The 20,383-nt window shown below is 42.8% G+C and overlaps 1 protein-coding gene across 2 annotated transcripts in view; it reads right to left on the bottom strand.

Moving 5' to 3' along the window:
• Positions 1 to 1,151: 1,151 nt before the first annotated feature.
• pcgf5 (polycomb group ring finger 5) overlaps positions 1,152 to 20,383 on the bottom strand; it is a 227,368-nt gene continuing 208,136 nt past the window's right edge. For both annotated transcript variants that reach the window (XM_033033569.1, XM_033033570.1), the window contains one exon: positions 1,152 to 2,346. In XM_033033569.1, coding sequence (XP_032889460.1) covers positions 2,299 to 2,346 — 48 coding nt within the window. In that variant the 3' untranslated portion in view covers positions 1,152 to 2,298. The remainder of the gene's footprint in view (positions 2,347 to 20,383) is intronic.

Below are 20,383 nucleotides of genomic sequence, written 5' to 3'. Positions count from 1 at the left end.
CCACACAGCCAGTGGTCTGTTACACAGACAGCAGTCCATATTTGTATATGGAATGAGCTGCCAGGGGAGGCAGATAAAATAACTACATTTAAAAAACATTTGGATTGATACACAGATAGGAAAGATTTAGAGAGACATAGGTGGATACATGAGTAAAGTTTAGATGGGGCTAAGACGAATTGGACAATTTGGGCTGAAGAATCTGTTTCCGTGTTGTATGACTAAGTTCCTATTGCTGAAATAATGAGCTGAATGCTGAACATATTTTCCAACCTTATTTTCTGACTTTTTTTGTACAGAGATTTTATTCCACCTATTTGAAATGTTAATTATTTAAACAACAGGTAAAAGAGTGCTATGTCGACATGTTGGTTTATTGTCCAACACGCTGGCTAATTCCAATTCCTTTTGAGTCAACTAATTCTAATATAATTGAAAATTAGAAATTTAGTGTAGTAAAGAACATTATTTTCAGTGTCTTTACTATTTTGACCAATGCTAATATATATTATAGTTCACTTTTAAAAACTCTATATTGTCTAATGGAATATAAAATTACAATAACAAATAAAACTACACTTGTGTAAACAATAGACCTCTAAGGTTAAACGCAAAGTCACGCAGATTTCTTCCTCACTATTGGACACTCAACATATGCACTCATTGATTAGACTGTGGACATTATCGAGTAGCTATGCTTTTGTAGGTGCATTTGGGAGGTAAAATCACCAGCATCACAATTCTCAATAGTTTCGAAGTCATACTGCCAGAGCTATTATTTTATATATTAATTTAGCAACAAGATTGCATTTTTTCATAGTCTGCATCACAGGTTTTCAATTCAGTACAGATGAATTCACAGATCTCATACCAAAATTGTACCAAAGATCCCTAAACCAATGTTGGACAGGTGTAATATAATACAAATTATATAATAGAAGGTACACAAAATTGCTGGGGAAACTCAGCGGGTGCAGCAGCATCTATAGAGCGAAGGAAATAGGCGACGTTTCGGGCCGAAACCCTTCTTCGGCCCGAAACGTCGCCTATTTCCTTCGCTCCATAGATGCTGCTGCACCCGCTGAGTTTCCCCAGCAATTTTGTGTACCTTCGATATTCCAGCATCTGCAGTTCCTTTTTGAACAAATTATATAATGTTGTCTATCATATATTGCCAATACAACTACATCTGATTGTCAAGGAGGTGAACTGAGTGGGGCAAGATATTCTATTTTTAACAGGTCTGTATTTACCAAAGTACTTTATTTTAGCAAATATGAAGGAGGAAACCTATTTGTTCGTTCTTTCACTGTCAAATCAATGATCTTCGTAATCAACGTAATCTTCATGATATTCTAAACTAGCAGGATTCCAAAATCCACCCATCTCATTTCCATGCAAGCGCACACGGATTAGAAGACAAATACAAATTCAATGTAATAATCTGTTGAGAGATCTCAGTCTGAAATTTGACATGAGCAACAAACAGATTCATCAAGATTTTCCCCAAGACTTGGTGGAATAATTATTTTGTTAATCTGGAATTTGACTTTGAAGTCCAATTATTTTTAGTGGTGTCCAGGCTACGTTCCTCCATATTGGAATGAATCAATTTTTGATCCATGCTCTCTGGTCTTTTGTGTAATAAGTAATAATTTTCTACTTCAGGTTGTTATTTTTTTCTTATGCTCATAAACCAATGTATTTTCTTCAGCTATAGAAATGGACCATCAATGCTTATGGTACAGGATATCAAGTTATTTGTCCCCCCAAAATGCACCTCCTTATTTATGATTACATCAGTGGTATATAACAAAAACATTAATAGCTTCAAAAGGTTGTCCTTATGATCAGTTAACAGACTACAAACAAACAAAGTCAATGCATGGTTTAACCGGAATATGAATGTATTCAAGGCCGTAGACCTAGATTTGTCATTTTGCTCTATGTTTTAGCATTAGCACAAGCACATGTATAACTTCAGGACATAGGCTTTTAAACACATGAACAGTGTTTCACTGACTATCAACTCACAGGCTAAAAAAGGGGTGATTATTTGCAGTCTTCAACACAAATATCACACTGACGAACATTGACGTTTCATGGCTCCAGTAGCAGAATAGCATCAAGCTTGTTCTTGGGAAAAATAAACACATCTGAAAAATGGTAGACAGATACAAATTCTGTTTCTATTTCGAAATATCTGATTGAGTCCAATATATATCCATTCATTGTGCAAACTGTCGATGGGTAAACTTTAGTGCAGTATCCTCCATAGTGGATAACAGCCGCTCTGGTTTAACCAAAGTCAATCCTTGGCCGGTACTGTAGTACCATTGGATAAGACTGTAAAAACAAAAACAGTGATTACTAGAAGGACAAGATTACAATTGATTAAATGCTTAGGATAATGCTTATACAGAAGTTATATTATGAATATTTTCCAATTATAATCACTATTTCTATTGATTATTGATACAATTGGTACAATCCATTCGATAATCCATTCAATAGCAGTGTGGATCACAAAAATAGTAGGCAATGTCCTCCAAGCAAAAAAAGCCTGTCCACTTAATCTTGATATCCACATTACCCGAGTAAACACCATCAAAACACCCGCAGCTTTGCCACTGAACCAAAAGACAACTGGACCAGCCACTTAACACTGTGACTTTGAAAGCTACATACTCTTTGGTGTGTAGCCTGCTCCCTGATGCCCCAAAATCTTTTGACCCCCTACAGCTCAGTGTTGAAAACCATCATCCCCTCCAAAGATGTTACCAAGCTCATGGAACTGGTCTGTGCCCACCCCCTTGCAACTGGGTCCCCAGCTTCCTCATAAACAGAATACAGTTGGTATGAGTTGGCACCAACAATTGCTCTTCGATAGCTGTCTGTGCAGGGGCACCTCAAGGCTGTGTGCTCAGTCCCCTGCTCTACTCACTCTACACCCATGAGTGTCCAAGCCCATCTTTAAATTTGCCGACAACACCGCTGTTTATAGATAAAACACAGATAGTCATGAGTCGATGAGAGCGAGAGATCGTCTAATTAAATGGTACCAGAACAGTAACCTTGCTCTCAATGTCAGTGAAAGCAAGAAGCCGGGTGGTGACTTAGAAGAGGAAGGCGAAGGATCCACAAAACGGCATTCAGTGAGAGAATCAACAACCAATTTCCTGGGCATGCATATCTCTGGGAAACTGTACTGCACCCAGCACATTGATGCAATCGTCAGATAAAGCCCATCAAAGTCTTTAGATTGCGGAGATTCGGTATGTCGATGAATACACTCTTGAACATCTCCAGGTGTAAGGCAGAGAGCATATTTTGTGGTTGCATCATGGTCTAATTCAGCAACTCAAAGGCCCAGGAATGAAGGAGATTACAAAAAGTGGTGAAGGCTGCCCGGTCCATCACATGAACTGATATCCCCACCACTGATGGGATCTCGGGGAGGCAGTGCCTCAAAATGTCATCAAGGACCCACACCACCTGGCCACACACTCATTTCATGCCTGCCATCGAGAAGAAGGTACACTGAAAACTGTGGCCTCAAGGTTCAGGATCAACTCTTCCCAACATTCAGCAGGCTATTGAACACTGCAAACACCAACTAAACTTCAAACTACAAACTGGCTTGGTTACACTAAGGAATTTTAGTTTTTATTTTATTTTGCACTATATTGTATTTTTTTAAATTTACTGAACCGCATGTTCATTATGTTATCTATTGAATACTGTATTTACAAAGCTGCTGTGATGCTGCAAGTGAGAATTTCATTGTTCCATTTGGTACATTTGACAATCAAACACTCTTGACTCTTTGAAAAGCAGTGTTGATGCCCTGTCAGGTTCTGCTATAATCTCATAAAGTGGCAGAGCAGGCTTAAGGTACTGCCTGGCCTACAGCAGCTTTCATTCTCCTAATGAGTCAGGTAACATTCATGTCAAAATTACTATTGTCCAGAAACTGAAATGGATTATCCGTGAAATTAGAACAAATCAGAGACTGAATATTCTGCAAAGAGAGACTTACAAGTTGATACCTCAAACCTTCTTTCCTTCCACAAAGCACAGGAAAGGAGCATGATGATGTACTCTCTAGTTTCCAGCACTCTCACAATACTCAAGAAACTTGTAGAAAGGAACTGCAGATGCTGGTTTACACCAAAGATAGATGCAAAGTGCTGGATTAACTCAGCGGAACAGACAGCATCTCTGGAGAGAAGAAATGGGTGACGTTATAGAATGTCTTCAGAATTCAAAGTTGTCACCCATCTCTCCCGAGATGCTTCCAGCATTTTGTAACTATTTCAAGAAACTTGACAGCAACAAAGTAAAAACAACCAACTTGACTTGGTCTAAATTTGCCTAAATTCCAGCAAAATTGCACCGTGGTTGGAGGTGTGCCATCTTAAAATGCACTTACTATCAGGAAAGACCAGAGTTAAATTTAAACAACAAATTTTGCATCGTAATTGAATAAATAAAAAATGACTAAACACAGTGCTTTTTTCTGATGGCTACTATGGTGTACCAGCATCTCTGAAAACATTAAGCCGTTTTTAAATCTTTTCAGGCAATGTTACACGTTTGTTTATTAATGGTGTTTTCAGCACCTTTTCGACTAAATCCAGTGTATATTGTATGGCTATTTTGGTTTGCAAAGAAATAGGACTTTGCAGTATATTATTCTGAATAGGTCACGGTGGCGCAGCGGTAGAGTTGCTGCCTTACAGCAAATGCAGCGGCGGAGACCCGGGTTCGATCCCGACTACGGGTGCTGTCTGTACGGAGTTTGTATGTTCTCCCCGTGACCTGCGTGGGTTTTCTCCGAGATCTTCAGTTTCCTCCCACACTCCAAAGGCGCACAAGTTTGTAGGTTAATTGGCTTGGTATAAATGTAAAAATTGTCCCTAGTGGGTGTAGGATAGTGTTGGTGTGCAAAGATCACTGGTCGGCGCGGAACCGGTGGGCCGACGGGCCTGCTTCCACGCTGTATTTGTAAACTAAACTAAACTAAAAGGTAATCCAAAATGAATAACTTATCGCCTTCTAAGACACTTTGCAAAAATGTGTTTGTGTGTAAGAACGATTAATACAGGCAAATGCTCACAGAGCTGTGTAAAATACTCCTACAGTAATTACCACTCTAACCAGGCCCAGTGCCTAATTACAAAGTAATTATAAATTATAAATGAGCAGTTGTTTGCAACCAGCATGTAGAATTAACAAAGTCAGCAACTTGGTTCTATTAGCTATTTATGTACTGATGCTACCACCATTCATCTTGTAACAAATGTTTTCCAATGTTCTATTGTTCAATTGACACATTATTTTATTGAATGTGAATGTGCTATGATAAATAAGGCCACTTTGATCAGCTTAACCACCCATTAAATACTGTGATTACATGGTAGTTTGGGGAAGAGCAGCATATTTTCAATTAGGTAACATCTGTTTCATTAGTGCATGTATTTTGAAATAATGGTCACACAAAACAAAAACAAGTTAATACAGACTTAGGAGAACATTTCAGAAAATGAAATATCTTCAATCATCTTCGTAGCCCCAAACTTATGATGTGGCTGAATTTTTAGAAATCATGGCAAAGGTGTTCAGAAAAAAACGTGGAAGGATTTGAAAGCTGAAGATTTAAATAATGTTATAAATCTAAAAAGTTTCATTTTTAAGTCACACACTGAAAACTGTCCCAAGCTTATACTGTAAATCAGGCTTAAAATATATAACACAGCTGCTATGTTCGTGAAGAAATCACTATTTATTGTTCAGCATCCATTCAGGAACACTTACTTCACTTGCATCTGCATGCATTTATGAATATTATGTTGTACATAGTACATACAGTAGATCAAATATAGAACAGTACAGCACAGGAACGGGCCCTTCAGCCCACAATGTTTGTGCCAAGCATGATGCCAAGTTAAACTGATCTCATCTGCCTGTACATGATCCATATCCCTCTATTCTCTGCACTTTCATCCGCTGATATGAAAGGCTCTTAAACATCAATATTGTATCTGCCTCCACCACGATCTCTGGCAATGCATTACAGGTCTCCTGTGCAAAAAACCTGCCCGATGCATATCCGTTAATCTTTCCCTCTCTCACCTTATAGCTAGCCCCTCTAGTGCTGGGCATTTCCATCCTGGGAAAAGGGCTCATTTATCAAATTATCTCTGCCTCTCATAATTTTACATAGTTCTATCAAGTCTCTGCTCGAACTCTGACATTCCATAGAAAATAATTCAAGTCAATCCAAACCCTCCCTGTAGCTGACACCTTCTAACCCAGGCAGTATTCTGGTCAACCTCCTCTGCACCCACCCTAAAGCTTGCACATCTTTTCTGCTAGGGGGTGACCAGAACTGCATGCAAGACTCCCAATGCAGCCTAACCAAAGTCCTATAGAGCGGCATCATGACTTCCTGACTCTTCCTGCCCCCGAGCAATGAAGGCAAGCATACCATCCATCTTCCTTTCCACCCTATCTACTGGTGCTGCCACCTTCAGTGAGCTATGAACTTGCACCCTTGGATCCCTCTGTGCTGTTGAGGGTCTTGCCGTTAACCTTAGATTCTAATCTCCCAAAGTGCAACATCTCACACTTGCTTGTATGAAGCAAAGATTCTAAATCTCAATGAAGAACAATCAGAGGCCATCCCAGAAAGGTCCATTTGAGTTGGGGAGGCTATCTGGTGCAGCTGTAGCTCCTACTTTCCTGCTCCACAAATAATTCTTCTGATCTTCCAATCTACCTGACTGAGGCCCTTGTACTTTCTTTATCTCTACTTTCTCTGTTCTGAATCACTATATACGACTGCAACCGAAAATATATTTAAGGCATTCGACAAAATACATTTATCCTTATTCATGCCAGATGAATAAATAAGATCTTAAGAAGGTTGCCAACCTTTTTAGAATCTGATACCTAGTTAGGGTCTTGCATTCTCAGACACATACACCACAGCTCTTTCAATCACCAGTGATTATAAACATAAGGGATTTTTGCACTCAGATTAAATTCATAATTGTGTTTAACAGTTGCAATAGATATTTATCTTTAAATATACATTTCTATTTGAAAGATGTAACTTTCTTAATCTCCTCCAAAATGAAACGTCTTTGATGGAATGTTTCATTCAAATAATCTCATCCACCTGCAATCCATTGCTATGGTGACACTGTACAACAATTATACTGAGCCGCAAAGTTCTGCAAAACTTTGACCATGGGAACAGCTTCTGTCCTTGTGCCATCAATCAATTCAATGAATGAATGAATGAATGAACACTTTATTGTCCCATGTGACAAGTCCCAGTGAGATGTTTTGTTTTGCATTACCAAGGTATGCAAAGAGTCACCACATAAAGGGTGCTGACAAAGTATTCCACCTCAGGTCCTCCTTTGTTCTACCCCACCTCTCATGGTGGTCCCCCGACGGCGGATCCTCTGTTGCCCCCCCCCCCCCCCCCCCCACGGTGGTTCCCCATGCCGGGTCGTCCCTTAATTGTGGTGGACAGATGCATCTTGAAATTCAAAAACTTGTTTTGTGAATTCTGATACCAGCAGATTGAGGCTTGAAAGAAATTGAAAAATGCTCCAAGGTGCTGTCTGAGAGAATGGCTTGTTATGTAAGTTCCAGGCACAGTATCTCACCTTCTGACAAGGTACTGAAGATGGATTTGAAATAAGGGAGTGTCTAATATAGAGCTAATGCAGAATAATGTTAATGGTGTGGCACTACATTAAAGATAGAATTCTTTCTAAATAAAAATAGGAAATACTGGAAATATTCAGTGGCTCAGCCTCGCTCTGTGGAGAGATATATAATGAGTTAACGATCCAGACTGAGTACTTTTCTCAGAACATGGAAAGTTAGAAAGAAAACGTTAGTGAGAGGCTGAAGACAGAGAGTTTGAATGGTGCAAATAATAGGTTGGTGGCTGATGGTGGGTGGTGACATCTTGTTCCAAAGGTTCAAGGAATAGCATGTTATCTTCCAATGAGGCTTGCCGTCGCCTTCAGGACTCATCACTCAATATAACATTTCAGACAACCAGCCTTTCCAGTTTATGTCAGAACTGATGAAAGGATGTCAACTTGTTATGTTGTCACAGATTGTCTTTCTCCACAGCATTGCTGTGCAACCTCCTGGGCATTTTCTAGTGTTCTCTCTCAGTGTATCATATCTCACAGTTCCTGCATTATCACCCCTCCTCCCCTCCACCTTCTCATGTCTTCATTCCTCACTCTCTCTATCAGCTCCAACTAACAAACCCTCACCCTCTCAGCTGGCACAGCAACTACAGTATTTACAAAGGTAGGCGGCGCGACTCTCGTCAGCAGCGGCCTCTGCAGTCCGTCTGCGTTTTTATTATTTTATGTCTATGTTTTATTGTAGTTTTTGTTATTTTTGTTGGGGTATGTGTGTGGGGGGGGTGGGGGTGGTGTGGGGGGGTTGGGGGTAACTTTTAAATCTCTCCCTGCACGGGAGACCCGACCTTTTCTTTGTCGGGTCTCCGTTGTCGTTGGGGCTGCAACGAGGAGCGGCCTCCAACAGGAAAACCGGGGGCTCTGGTGCTGACTACTCACCTCACCGTCGCGGAGCTGGCCGAGTCCAGAGCGGGTGGAGCTATGGTGGACGCTGCTGCGACCCGACCCCCGGAGATTCGGAGGCTGCAACTGCGGGTTTGGCGGACGGCACCGGGAGCCCGCGGGTCCCTGGAGGGAGACCGCTTTTCGGGGCTTCCGCAGCGGCGACTTCTCCCGCCCGAGTTGCGGGGTTGAAGAGCTCCTGGAGCGGGGCCTACATCACCGCCCCGCGCGGCTTGGAATGGCCGCGGGAGTTTGCGAGCGCACGCCGGGGGCTCTAACATCAAGACCCGGTGTGCGACCTTGCATCACCCGGCGTGGCTTAATGGCCACGGGACAATTCGCCATCGCCCGCCGGGGGCTTTGACTTTGACTCTGACATGGGGGGGGAGAGTGCAGTGGAGAGAAAAGTTTTTTTGGCCTTCCATCACAGCAATGTGATGGATGTTTATGTAAAATATGTTGTGTCTTGGGTCTATTTGTTTGTAATGTATGGCTGCAGAAACGGCATTTCGTTTGGACCTCAAGGGGTCCAAATGACAATAAATTGAATTGTATTGTATTCGGTCTCCATACATCACCTTTGTTCTCTCTCCTGCCCCTTTTTCTCTGCAACCTGAAACATGCTTGCTTTTTTCATTTTTTCTCCATCAGAAACATATAAGGTCCTGAAGGATCTTGACAGGATTGTTGCAAAGTTCTTGTGGGAGAATTGAGAACTGGAGGTCACTGTTTCAAAATAAAGGGTCAGCATTTATGAAAAGTAAGGTGACTATTTTTTCTCTCAGAGTTAGGGTCTTTGAAACTCTCTTCTGCAAAGGGCAGTGGAAGATTAGATTCTTGCTCTGCTAAGATGTGGAAGACAACTCAGGATAGATAGGTATAGAGTTGAGTTTAGAGTCGGATTAGCCACAATATAAATAAATGCCAGAGAGACTTCCTCTACAACTTCTATGTAAAGGGCCTGTTCCACTTTCATGACCTAATTCACGACTTTTTTTACTTGTGGACATTTTTCATCATGCTAGAAAAACGCACCGACCTACTTGATGCCACGAGTACCTACGACTAGCATCATGGCCTGCTACGACCTACCTACGACCTCCTATGACCTTGTGACTACCATGTTGCGAGTATGAGTCAAGGGCAAACTCGGCAGAATTCGTGAATTAGGTCATGATAGTCGGACAGGCCCTTTAGTAAGATAAAATTGCAAGGTCAATGTGCATGTCAATCATTTAGAGTCATAGAGTGATACAGCATGGAAACAGGCCCTTCGGCCTAACTTGCCCGCACCGGCAACATGTCCCAGCTACACTAGTCCCACCTGCCCGCGTTTGGTCCATATCCCTCCAAACCTGTCCTATCCATGTACCTGTGTAACTGTTTCTTAAATATTGGGATAGTCCCAGCCTCAACTACCTCTTCTGACAGCTCTTTCCATATATCCACCACTGTTTGTGTGAAAAAGTTACCCCTCAGATTCCAATTAAATCTTTTCTCCTTCACCTTAAACCTATGTCCTCTGGTCCTCGATTCACCTACTCTGGGGGCAAGAGCCTCTGTGCATCTACCCGATCTATTCCTCTCATGATTTTATACACCTCTATAAGATTACCCCTCATCCTGTTCTCCAAGGAATAGTCCCAGCCTACTCAACCTCTCCCTATAGCTCACACCCTCTAGTCCTTGTACAATACTGTAAGACATTTCTGGATAAAGTTTGAAAAGGCCGAAATGGTTGTGGATCACACTTACACACTAGATCACACACTTTCCAGATTGTGGTCACTCCAAGTCATGCAGCTACCCACTAAAAATGCTTCACTTTAAAGAGATTTAAAGCACCTCTTTATTGTGCTTTACCTTATATTCGGTTTCTGGTAAATTACCCAAGTAATATTGTAATTTCACCAAAAAATTGAAGAAAATCCATTTAAGAAACAGCTCCAGTCACTAATTACTAGATAGAATTTTAATTCCCAACTGTGTATTGTGAATGAATGAATGATACTTTATTATTACATGTGACATGTCACAGTGAGAGTCTATGTTTTGCGTACGCGAGGTATGCAAAGAGTGGCCACATAGAGGGCGCTGATAAAGGCACAAAGCATCAGATGTACTCATAAATTATTTTGAAAGTTTCTCGAACTTTGTAAACTTAATGTGATATTCTTAAGATACGATCCATGGTAAAAAAAAACACTACCTGCGAGATACAATGCAGTGATTAATACAATTTTACTTCGGAGTCACGTGAGTGACTAAGTGAAGAAGGGCCGTCCGTCTGCGTGCGCGTCATTACGTCTGAACGCAACGCGCGCGACGGACTGGCAGAGGCATTGTGTCCTCCCAGCCCGTCGGGATGGGCAGGTAAGCAAAGTTGAATTACTTACCTGCGTTCTTTCGGGCTTGAAGCTTTTTGTAGTTTCAGGGCCCAGATGTCGAGGAGACGGTCTGCGGGGAAGTTGGCTGCCGAAGACCGCAGCATTTCCAGTAGCGGGCGACGGTCTTGTTCCCGACATTAGCGCCGGCAGAACCGGCAGGAGGCTTCGGGAGGAGGAGGAGCTCCGTTGATGGTCCCGGGGGACGTAAACCACCCGCAAGTCTGACAAACCCGTTGACTCAGATGAGTCCGGGGAAGAGGGATACCCCCCCCCCCCTCAACGGAGAGCGTCTGAGGACGACTCTCCCACATGGGGCAACTTTTGGAGAAGTTGCTCCAACAATGACCTGCTCCAAAGGAGGGAGCAGTATCAGCACGGCCTACAGCAGTGCCGGGAGCCTCGCACATGGGGCAGCCCAATATCTTCCCCATTGGAGGGGGAAGTACATATGGAAGAAAGCACACTGAATCAGAGTACAAAAGCGGGGGGGGGGGGGGGGGGGGGGAACCTTCCCAGGGACAAACAGAAGAAAGGAAGTAAGTTTTACTTTCACTGTTTAAGTTAACTCGCATTGACACCAAAGTGCTTTACATAAAATGAATAATAAGCTTCCATACAAACAAAAGAAAATGAGTACTTCTGCAATCATCCAGCTTCCACTGGATGCTTCCCTGGATGGAGATCTAGCAAATGTCTCCTGCTCTGAGGAGAAGAGCATTCACGGTCAGTTTCAGTCTGACCCAAAGCAAGAATCTCATTTAGGCCCGCTGGAGGGGCCATGTCAGCGCAGGTATCCTCAGGGGCCTGCGGCAGCACCTGTTTGCAGGGCTACTTACAAATCTCACTCTCAGTGGAGGGGAGTGTGAGTGATCAGTAGGTAACTGATCTCGAATTTAAAGTATGAACATACTGAAGCACATGCATATGGCCTCAAGAGCCAGCAGTTGGCAGAATATCCGCACGCTACAAATGCCGGCAAGGGAACAGCGCTATCAGGGTGACATTGGAGAAAACAGCCGCCGAATCCTCTCTTCAGGTAAGACCAGAAGAAGGAAGCAAAAGCTGTCGGACCAATCAAGGTACCAACGACAAGCAAAACTTCATCAGTAGGCGACAACACACCCCACACCTCCATAGGGGGTAAGCGGTTCACTGAAGCCGGTAGTAGCTTGAAAGCTGGGCACGGAAATATGATCAGAGTCGTCTTTCAAGGCAGACTCAGAATTATGGCCAGAATTGTCCTACAAGGCAGGCTCAGTATGATGAGGTTTTCAGACCAACATGGAATTTACACTCCCTACCAGTCCTACTCCCAATCAAGGAGAGAAAAGGTACCCGCATCAGGGGCCTTTGGGCTTACCACAAGACCACCGGTAGCCATGGAGGTAGGTGGGTCTGGGTTTACTGAAACAAGGGATTGTGGGCCAGTTACATGTTGGTAATTCTACTCTTGTGTTTTTGTTCAAAATGACAATAACATGAATTTCAGATCTGTTTTAAAAAAACAGATAATAACATGTGATTATGTTTACTGCACAACATACATAAGTTCCAAGCAGACTTGGAACTCGGACCGGAGTTGTCTTCAAGGCAGGCCCAGTATTATGGGCAGGATTGCCTTTCAGGACAGGTGACAGATGGAGGATGTCACTTCATCCAGGTTTAACTCATTTGTGCAGTACAGACTTTCAGAACAGCAAATTTTGTTACGGTCTAACAACTGTTTTATAGGAGCTTCCTATAAAATGGTCACATGGCATGCATCGACCTCAAAGATGCATACTATTCGGTGTCTATTCACTAAGAACAGGAGATATTTGAAGTTTAACTGGATGGCATGGCTCTGCCAAATGGGTTGACATCAGCTCCTAGACTATTGACTAAACTACGGAAACCAATTCTGGGTCTACAAAGGTCTCAGAACCACATAGTAATGGCATATTTGGAGGACATTTTTCATTTTGGAGTCACCAAGAATTGGCAGAAGCATCAGTCAAAGCAAACCAAAACCCTGTTTGAAAGAATTGGTTACCTCATCCATCCAGTTAAATCAAAATTGACACCTACAAGGGTAATTGATTACCTAGAATTTACTATCAAAAACAGTAAATATGTTGGGAACTTTGCCTAGGGGCAAGCAACAATATTTAATTAAGCCTGCTATGACCTGATAGTCAAATACTAGCCATCTATCAGGCAAACAGCGAGTGTAATTGGCAAATAGTAGCTGCATTTCCAGCAGTACGTCACGGGCCTTTGCATTACCAGAATTTACAGCGAGCAAAGGAACGAACACTCAGATTCCATGCAGGCCAAATTGGCAAACTATGGATTGCCAGCAGAGGCCATTGTTGAATAACTATGGTGGATAACGAACGTGAGACAGCTCAAGGGAAATTTTGCTCGAAAGCCATCGGGGGTTCTTCAGACCTATGCAAGCGGCTAAGGATGGGGAGCCACAAACACAGTCTAGAGCTGTGGGGGCAGATGGAATGAGCAGGAGTCTGTAATTCCCCAACACATGGAATCAATTACCCAGAATTGTTGGGGGCACAATATGGACTCAAGGTTTTGGAGCAATATATAACCAGTGCTTGTTCAAATTCAGATTGATAACACCACTGCGGTGGCATATATCCATTAACAAGGGTGGTGGAAAATCTGTATCTTACGACAGATTGTCGAACCTCATTTGGCACTGGTGTATCGAGAGGAATATTTGGGTAACAGCGGTCTATCTACGAGGTAGATATAACACGGTGACAGATGCTGGATCAAGAATGTTTAATAACAACACAGAATGGATGTTGAATCAGGCAGTATTTAACGAAATAACTACACGATTTGGCATACCAGATATTGATCTGTTTGCATCTAGACTAAACCATCAGTTACCCAGATATGTGTCCTGCGAGTTGGATCCAGGAGCAAAGGCAGTGGATGCTTTCTCCCTCAATTGGGGAGGAATGTTTATGTATGCTTTCCGCCAATTTGTCTCACAAACCGATGCTTGACCAAAATCAAGCAAGACTAAGCCACAGGCATATTGGTAGTGCCAGATTGGCCTACTCAAGCCTGGTTCCCCAAAAAAAAATAATTTGGGAACTATAGTCCAGCCAGTTATGGCTGTACCCAAGAGCAGGGGCCTCCTAGTGAACCCAGTTACAGGGAGTAATCATCCACTACATGAACGTATTAACTTGTTGGTCTGCAGATTCTGAGGAGGCCATTTCAAGGCATAGGACTGTCCGAACAAATACAACACAGTTCGGATAACGGATGTCTTGGAGTTCCTATCAACTCTGTACTATAACTATAAACAAAGTTATAATGCAATCTATAGTGCCAGAGGCGCACTCTCCTCCTATCTGATATTGCAAGCAGGGCACGGGTCGATAGGAACGCACCCCTTTACAACAAAATTCATGAAGGGAATTTACAATTTAATACCTCCAAGGCCAAGGTACACGGACACATGGGATGTGAGCATGGTACTAATCCTACTTTGACAGTGGGGACCGCCTATAACTATCCCTGAAGGTGGTATGCTGACAAAGAGTCCAGACACTGCAAAAGCTACGGTTGGACTACATGACCACCAATATGAACAACATAACATTCCTAATCAGGAACCTGATAAAACAGAGCAGGCCAGGAATGCCAGGGATGGAGATCCAGTTCTTGGCATATCCAGAGGACCAACGGTTGTATGGGTGGTAACATACTAACACCACTATCTGAGAGTTACCTCAGAGGCTCAGAACAATCGGTCCTCATCAGCCATAAAAAGCCACACCAGAAGGTGTCAACTCAAACCATCTCCAGATGGTCAAAGGAGGTAATGGCGGTAGCAGGAGTGAACATTTATATGGTTAAATCTCACTCCATCAGAGCTGCATCTACGTCGGCAGCAAGAGCTATGGATGTGCCCCTTGACGACATCCTAGTGGCTGCAGGATGGACGAATGAAATAACGGTCCATCGGTTTTATAACAAACCCATAACCGGACTGGGGGTTTTTGCACGTACCATTTTAAGTTCTGTCCCTTAGTTTCCCCCCCAAGGTTGGGAGGGGTAACTATTTTTTTTTAAACTTTTCTTTCATTTAAAGCATCAGTGTCTTTACTTAACTACGTAATGTCTGAATGCTTTTAATGATTACACGCATCCATGGTCAATCCATTCAGTGTGTGACGCCTGGATTCGTAACCGGCGTAAAATCACAGAGCTTTGAAATCTTCACGTAGTCACTCACGTGACTCTGAAGTAAAAGAGTAAGATTAAACGAGAACTTACCAGTTTGAAGTTTGATCTTGATTTTATGAGGAGTTACGATGAGCGATTACGTGCCCACCGCTCCCACCCTCATACTATCAAGGTCACATGGAAGTTCTAGTTTCTTCACAATCTTACTATTCTCAGGTCTTCTTTTTATCTGTGATTTAACACCGCTGCTTTGAAGATTGACGCGCACGCAGACGGACGGCCCTTCTTCACGTAATCGCTCATCGTAACTCATCATAAAATCAAGATCAAACTTCAAACTGGTAAATTCTCGTTTAATCTTACTATTCTGCAGCAAACTGTTTTATTGGTTTCAGGTAACCAAAACAAATGCCATGTCAGGTTCATTTCATGGATATTAGTTAGAGACCACCATATTTATTGAACTGCCTTGGCATACAGTGGCTTGAATTTACTACTTCAAGATTTAAAAGGACTGGACAAGCTAGATGCAGGAAAAATGTTCCCAACGTTGGGCGAGTCCAGAACCAGGGGCCACAGTCTTAGAATAAAGGGGAAGCCATTTAAGACTGAGGTGAGAAAAAACGTTTTCACCCAGAGAGTTGTGAATTTGTGGAATTCCCTGCCACAGAGGGCAGTGGAGGCCAAGTCACTGGATGGATCTAAGAGAGTTAGATAGAGTTCTAGGGGCTAGTGGAATCAAGGGATATGGGGAGAAGGCAGGCACGGGTTATTGATTGGGGATGATCAGCCATGATCACAATGAATGGCGGTGCTGGCTCGAAGGGCCGAATGGCCTCCCCCTGCACCTATTTTCTATGTTTCTATGTTTCTAAGATTCTTAGCCCAGTATTGACTATAAGACTAACAGGTGGGAAATTACAAGAGTAGTCAAACAGTTTATTTCCTTTAGCTTACAACCCAGCGGTATGAATCTTGATTTCTCTAACTTCAAGTCACCCTTGTCTGTCTCCCCTCACCCTAGATCTCCTGCTAGTTTCACTGTCCTCCTTCCTCTACTCCGGCTCGTCATTATTTAATATCCCGCCCACACTGGTGGTGCCGTCCGGAAAGAGGATGTTTCCTTTTGATTGTACTTGGAAGATACAGCATGGGAACAGGTCCTTCAGCCCATCAAGTCCACCCCATTCATCCATCACCCATTCACACTAGTTTTATGTAATCCTACTTCCGTGCCCACTTCCAACACGCTTAGGCAATTTTCAGAGGATAATTAATCTACAAACCCGCACGACTTTGATATGAGGGAGGAAACAAGGGAACCCAGAGTGAACACACGCGCTCACAGGGAGAAGGTGCAGACTCCATACAGACAGCACCCGAGGTCAGGAGCTGTGAAGCAGCAGCTCTGCATGGGAGGGTCCAAATCAAGAGTCTCAAAATAGGGGCATTCATTTAAGACTGATTTGAGGAAGGATTCTTTTCTCCCAGAGTTATGAGTTTATGGAGCACGTTGCCACAAAGCGCTGTTGGGACAGTTATTGAGCATATTTAAGGCTGGGAGAGATCGATTTTAAGGATCAGGAGGAAAATATAGGAAAGTGATTGAGGAACCCTATCGAGTGACACAGCAGGCTCGAAAGGGTGAATGCCTATTCCGGTTCCCAAATTTCATGGTTTTACACAGTGCCAGCCCCTTAGAATGCTATATTTATCACAAAGATTACATCTCATCCTAGTATGACACATGTTATAAATAATTGATGTTATCAATTTTTCCCTTTGCATCCTCCACACTGAATAATCCACTTTGCAAATATTATAAAACATTTTGAATTATGAAAGCAGAAAATTCAGTCAATATTGTCCAGCTGTCCATGATAGTCCCTCCTCTACCCTGTTCTGCAGCAAAATCTACCTTGTTAGTTAGTTTAAGAAGGAACTGCAGATGCTGCAAAAATCAAAGGCAGACAAAAATGCTGGAGAAACTCAGCGGGTGAGGCAGCATCTATGGAGCGAAGGAAATAGGTGACATTTCGGGTCGAGACCCTTCTTCAGACTGCTTATAGTTTAGTCATTTTTGCCCTCAATGCCAAATTGACTAAATTCTACCACTGGATTACATTTAACTTTCACTGTAATATAACGATGAATTGTTGTTGATCTATCCCTGTTATACAGCACTAAAATACAACGTGGCTCTTACTGTAGTACATCCTGAGTTACACCTGTTCTCATAATGCAATATAACAAATCATCGGTTGTGGATAATATGGTGTCACAATTACCATGGAGTATCCAGGCCAGGGCTTCAAACGCCCCACAACTGAGACTTCAAGTGCAGTAATGAATGTCCGTTGCACTGTCCATGCTGTTGGCTTTCTAAATGTACTGTGCACTACACAATAACAATAACGTTTCAATCTGAATCTGAATCTGAAATGAAATCCTAAACCATAGCACCCATACTTTCTTGGAAGGACGTAAAAGATATATTGTAACGGGCTCACAATTGATCATAACATGTTGATCTGTATTTATCCCATAAGCAAAATCACTACAACAGGTTATCTGGTTGTAATCACAGTGCTACTGTGGAATCTTGCGATGCACAAACTGTCGGCAAACAGTGTAAAAATAAGTGCTGGAGTAACTCAGCGGGTCAGGAAGGTCATGGCCTGGAAGGTCATGTTTAACTAATCTTCTTGAATTTTTTGAAGATGTTACTCGGGAAATTGATGAGGGTAAAGCAGTGGATGTTGTGTATATGGACTTCAGTAAGGCCTTTGACAAGGTTCCTCATGGAAGGTTGGTTAAGAAGGTTCAATGGTTGGGTATTAATGGTGGAGTAGCAAGATGGATTCAACAGTGGCTGAATGGGAGATGCCAGAGAGTAATGGTGGATGGTTGTTTGTCAGGTTGGAGGCCAGTGACGAGTGGGGTGCCACAGGGATCTGTGTTGGGTCCACTGTTGTTTGTCATGTACATCAATGATCTGGACGATGGTGTGGTAAATTGGATTAGTAAGTATGCAGATGATACTAAGATAGGTGGGGTTGCGGGTAATGAAGTAGAGTTTCAAAGTCTACAGAGAGATTTATGCCAGTTGGAAGAGTGGGCTGAAAGATGGCAGATGGAGTTTAATGCTGATAAGTGTGAGGTGCTACATCTTGGCAGGACAAATCAAAATAGGACGTACATGGTAAATGGTAGGGAATTGAAGAATGTAGGTGAACAGAGGGATCTGGGAATAACTGTGCACAGTTCCATGAAAGTGGAATCTCATGTAGATAGGGTGGTAAAGAAAGCTTTTGGTGTGCTGGCCTTTATAAATCAGAGCATTGAGTATAGAAGTTGGGATGTAATGTTAAAATTGTACAAGGCATTGGTGAGGCCAATTCTGGAGTATGGTGTACAATTTTGGTCGCCTAATTATAGGAAGGATGTCAACAAAATAGAGAGAGTACAGAGGAGATTTACTAGAATGTTGCCTGGGTTTCAGCAACTAAGTTACAGAGAAAGGTTGAACAAGTTAGGGCTTTATTCTTTGGAGCGCAGAAGGTTAAGGGGGGACTTGATAGAGGTTTTTAAAATGATGAGAGGGATAGACAGAGTTGACGTGGAAAAGCTTTTCCCACTGAGAGTAGGGAAGATTCAAACAAGGGGACATGACTTGAGAATTAAGGGACTGAAGTTTAGGGGTAACATGAGGGGGAACTTCTTTACTCAGAGAGTGGTAGCTGTGTGGAATGAGCTTCCAGTGAAGGTGGTGGAGGCAGGTTCGTTTTTATCATTTAAAAATAAATTGGATAGTTATATGGATGGGAAAGGAATGGAGGGTTATGGTCTGAGCGCAGGTATATGGGACTAGGGGAGATTATGTGTTCGGCACGGACTAGAGGGGTCGAGATGGCCTGTTTCCGTGCTGTAATTGTTATATGGTTATATATATGGTTATATGGTCAGGCAGCATCTGTGGAGAACATGAGGTGATGTTTCTAGTCAATAGACAATAGGCAGGAGTAGTTCCTTCCTTCTTCCCATATCCCTTGACTCAGTTATCTTTAAGAGCTCTATCCAACTCTCTCTTGAAAGCGTCCAGAGAATTGGCCTCCACTGTCTTCTGAGGCAGCGAATTCCTAGAAACATAGATCATAGGTGCAGGAGGAGGCCATTCGGCCCTTCGAGCCAGCACCGCCATTCATTGTGATCAAGGCTGACCGTCCCCAATCAATAACCCGTGCCTGCCTTCTCCCCATATCCCTTGATTCCACTAGCCCCTGATTCCACAGATTCACAACTCTCTGTGTGAAAAAGTGATTCCTCATCTCCGTTCTAAATGGCTTATCCCTTATTCTTAAACTGTGGCCCCTGGTTCTGTACTCCCCCAACATCGGGAACATGTTTCCTGCCTCTAGCTTGTCCAAACCCTTAAGGTTTCGGCCCGAAACGTCGCCTATTTCCTTCGCTCCTATAGATGCTGCTGCACCCGCTGAGTTTCTCCAGCATGTTTGTGTACCTTAATAATCTTATATGTTTCAATAAGATCCTCTCTCATCCTTCTAAATTCCAGAGTATACAAGCCCAGCCGCTCCATTCTCTCAACATATAACAGTCCCGCCATCCCGGGAATTAACCTTGTAAACATACGCTGCACCCCCTCAATAGCAAGAATGTCTTTCCTCAAATTAGGAGACCAAAACTGCATGCAATAATCCAGGTGTGGTTTCACCAGGACCCTGTACAACTGCAGAAGGACCTCTTTGCTCCTATACTCAACTCCTCTCTTTATGAAGGCCGACATGCCATTAGCTTTCTTCACTGCCTGTTGTACCTGTATTCTTACTTTCAGTGACTGATGAACAAGGACCCCCAGATCCTGTTGTACTTCCCCTTTTCCCAACTTGACACCATTCAGATAATAATCTGCCTTCCTGTTTTTCCACCAAAGTGGATAACCTCACATTTATCCACATTAAACTGTATCTGCCATGCATTTGCCCACTCACCCAATCTGTCCAATACACATTGCATCCTCATAGCATCCTCCTCACAGTTCACATTGCCACCCATCTTTATGTCATCTGCAAATTTGCTAATGTTACTTTGAATCCCTTCATCTAAGTCATTAATGTATATTGTAAATAGCTGCAGTCCCTGCACCGAGCC

Source organism: Amblyraja radiata, chromosome 15 (assembly GCF_010909765.2).
Source record: "Amblyraja radiata isolate CabotCenter1 chromosome 15, sAmbRad1.1.pri, whole genome shotgun sequence".
NCBI classification, from domain to species: Eukaryota; Metazoa; Chordata; class Chondrichthyes; order Rajiformes; family Rajidae; genus Amblyraja; species Amblyraja radiata.
The sequence above is the reverse complement of the archived record's forward strand: the minus strand, read 5'-3'. Positions and strand labels throughout refer to the sequence as shown.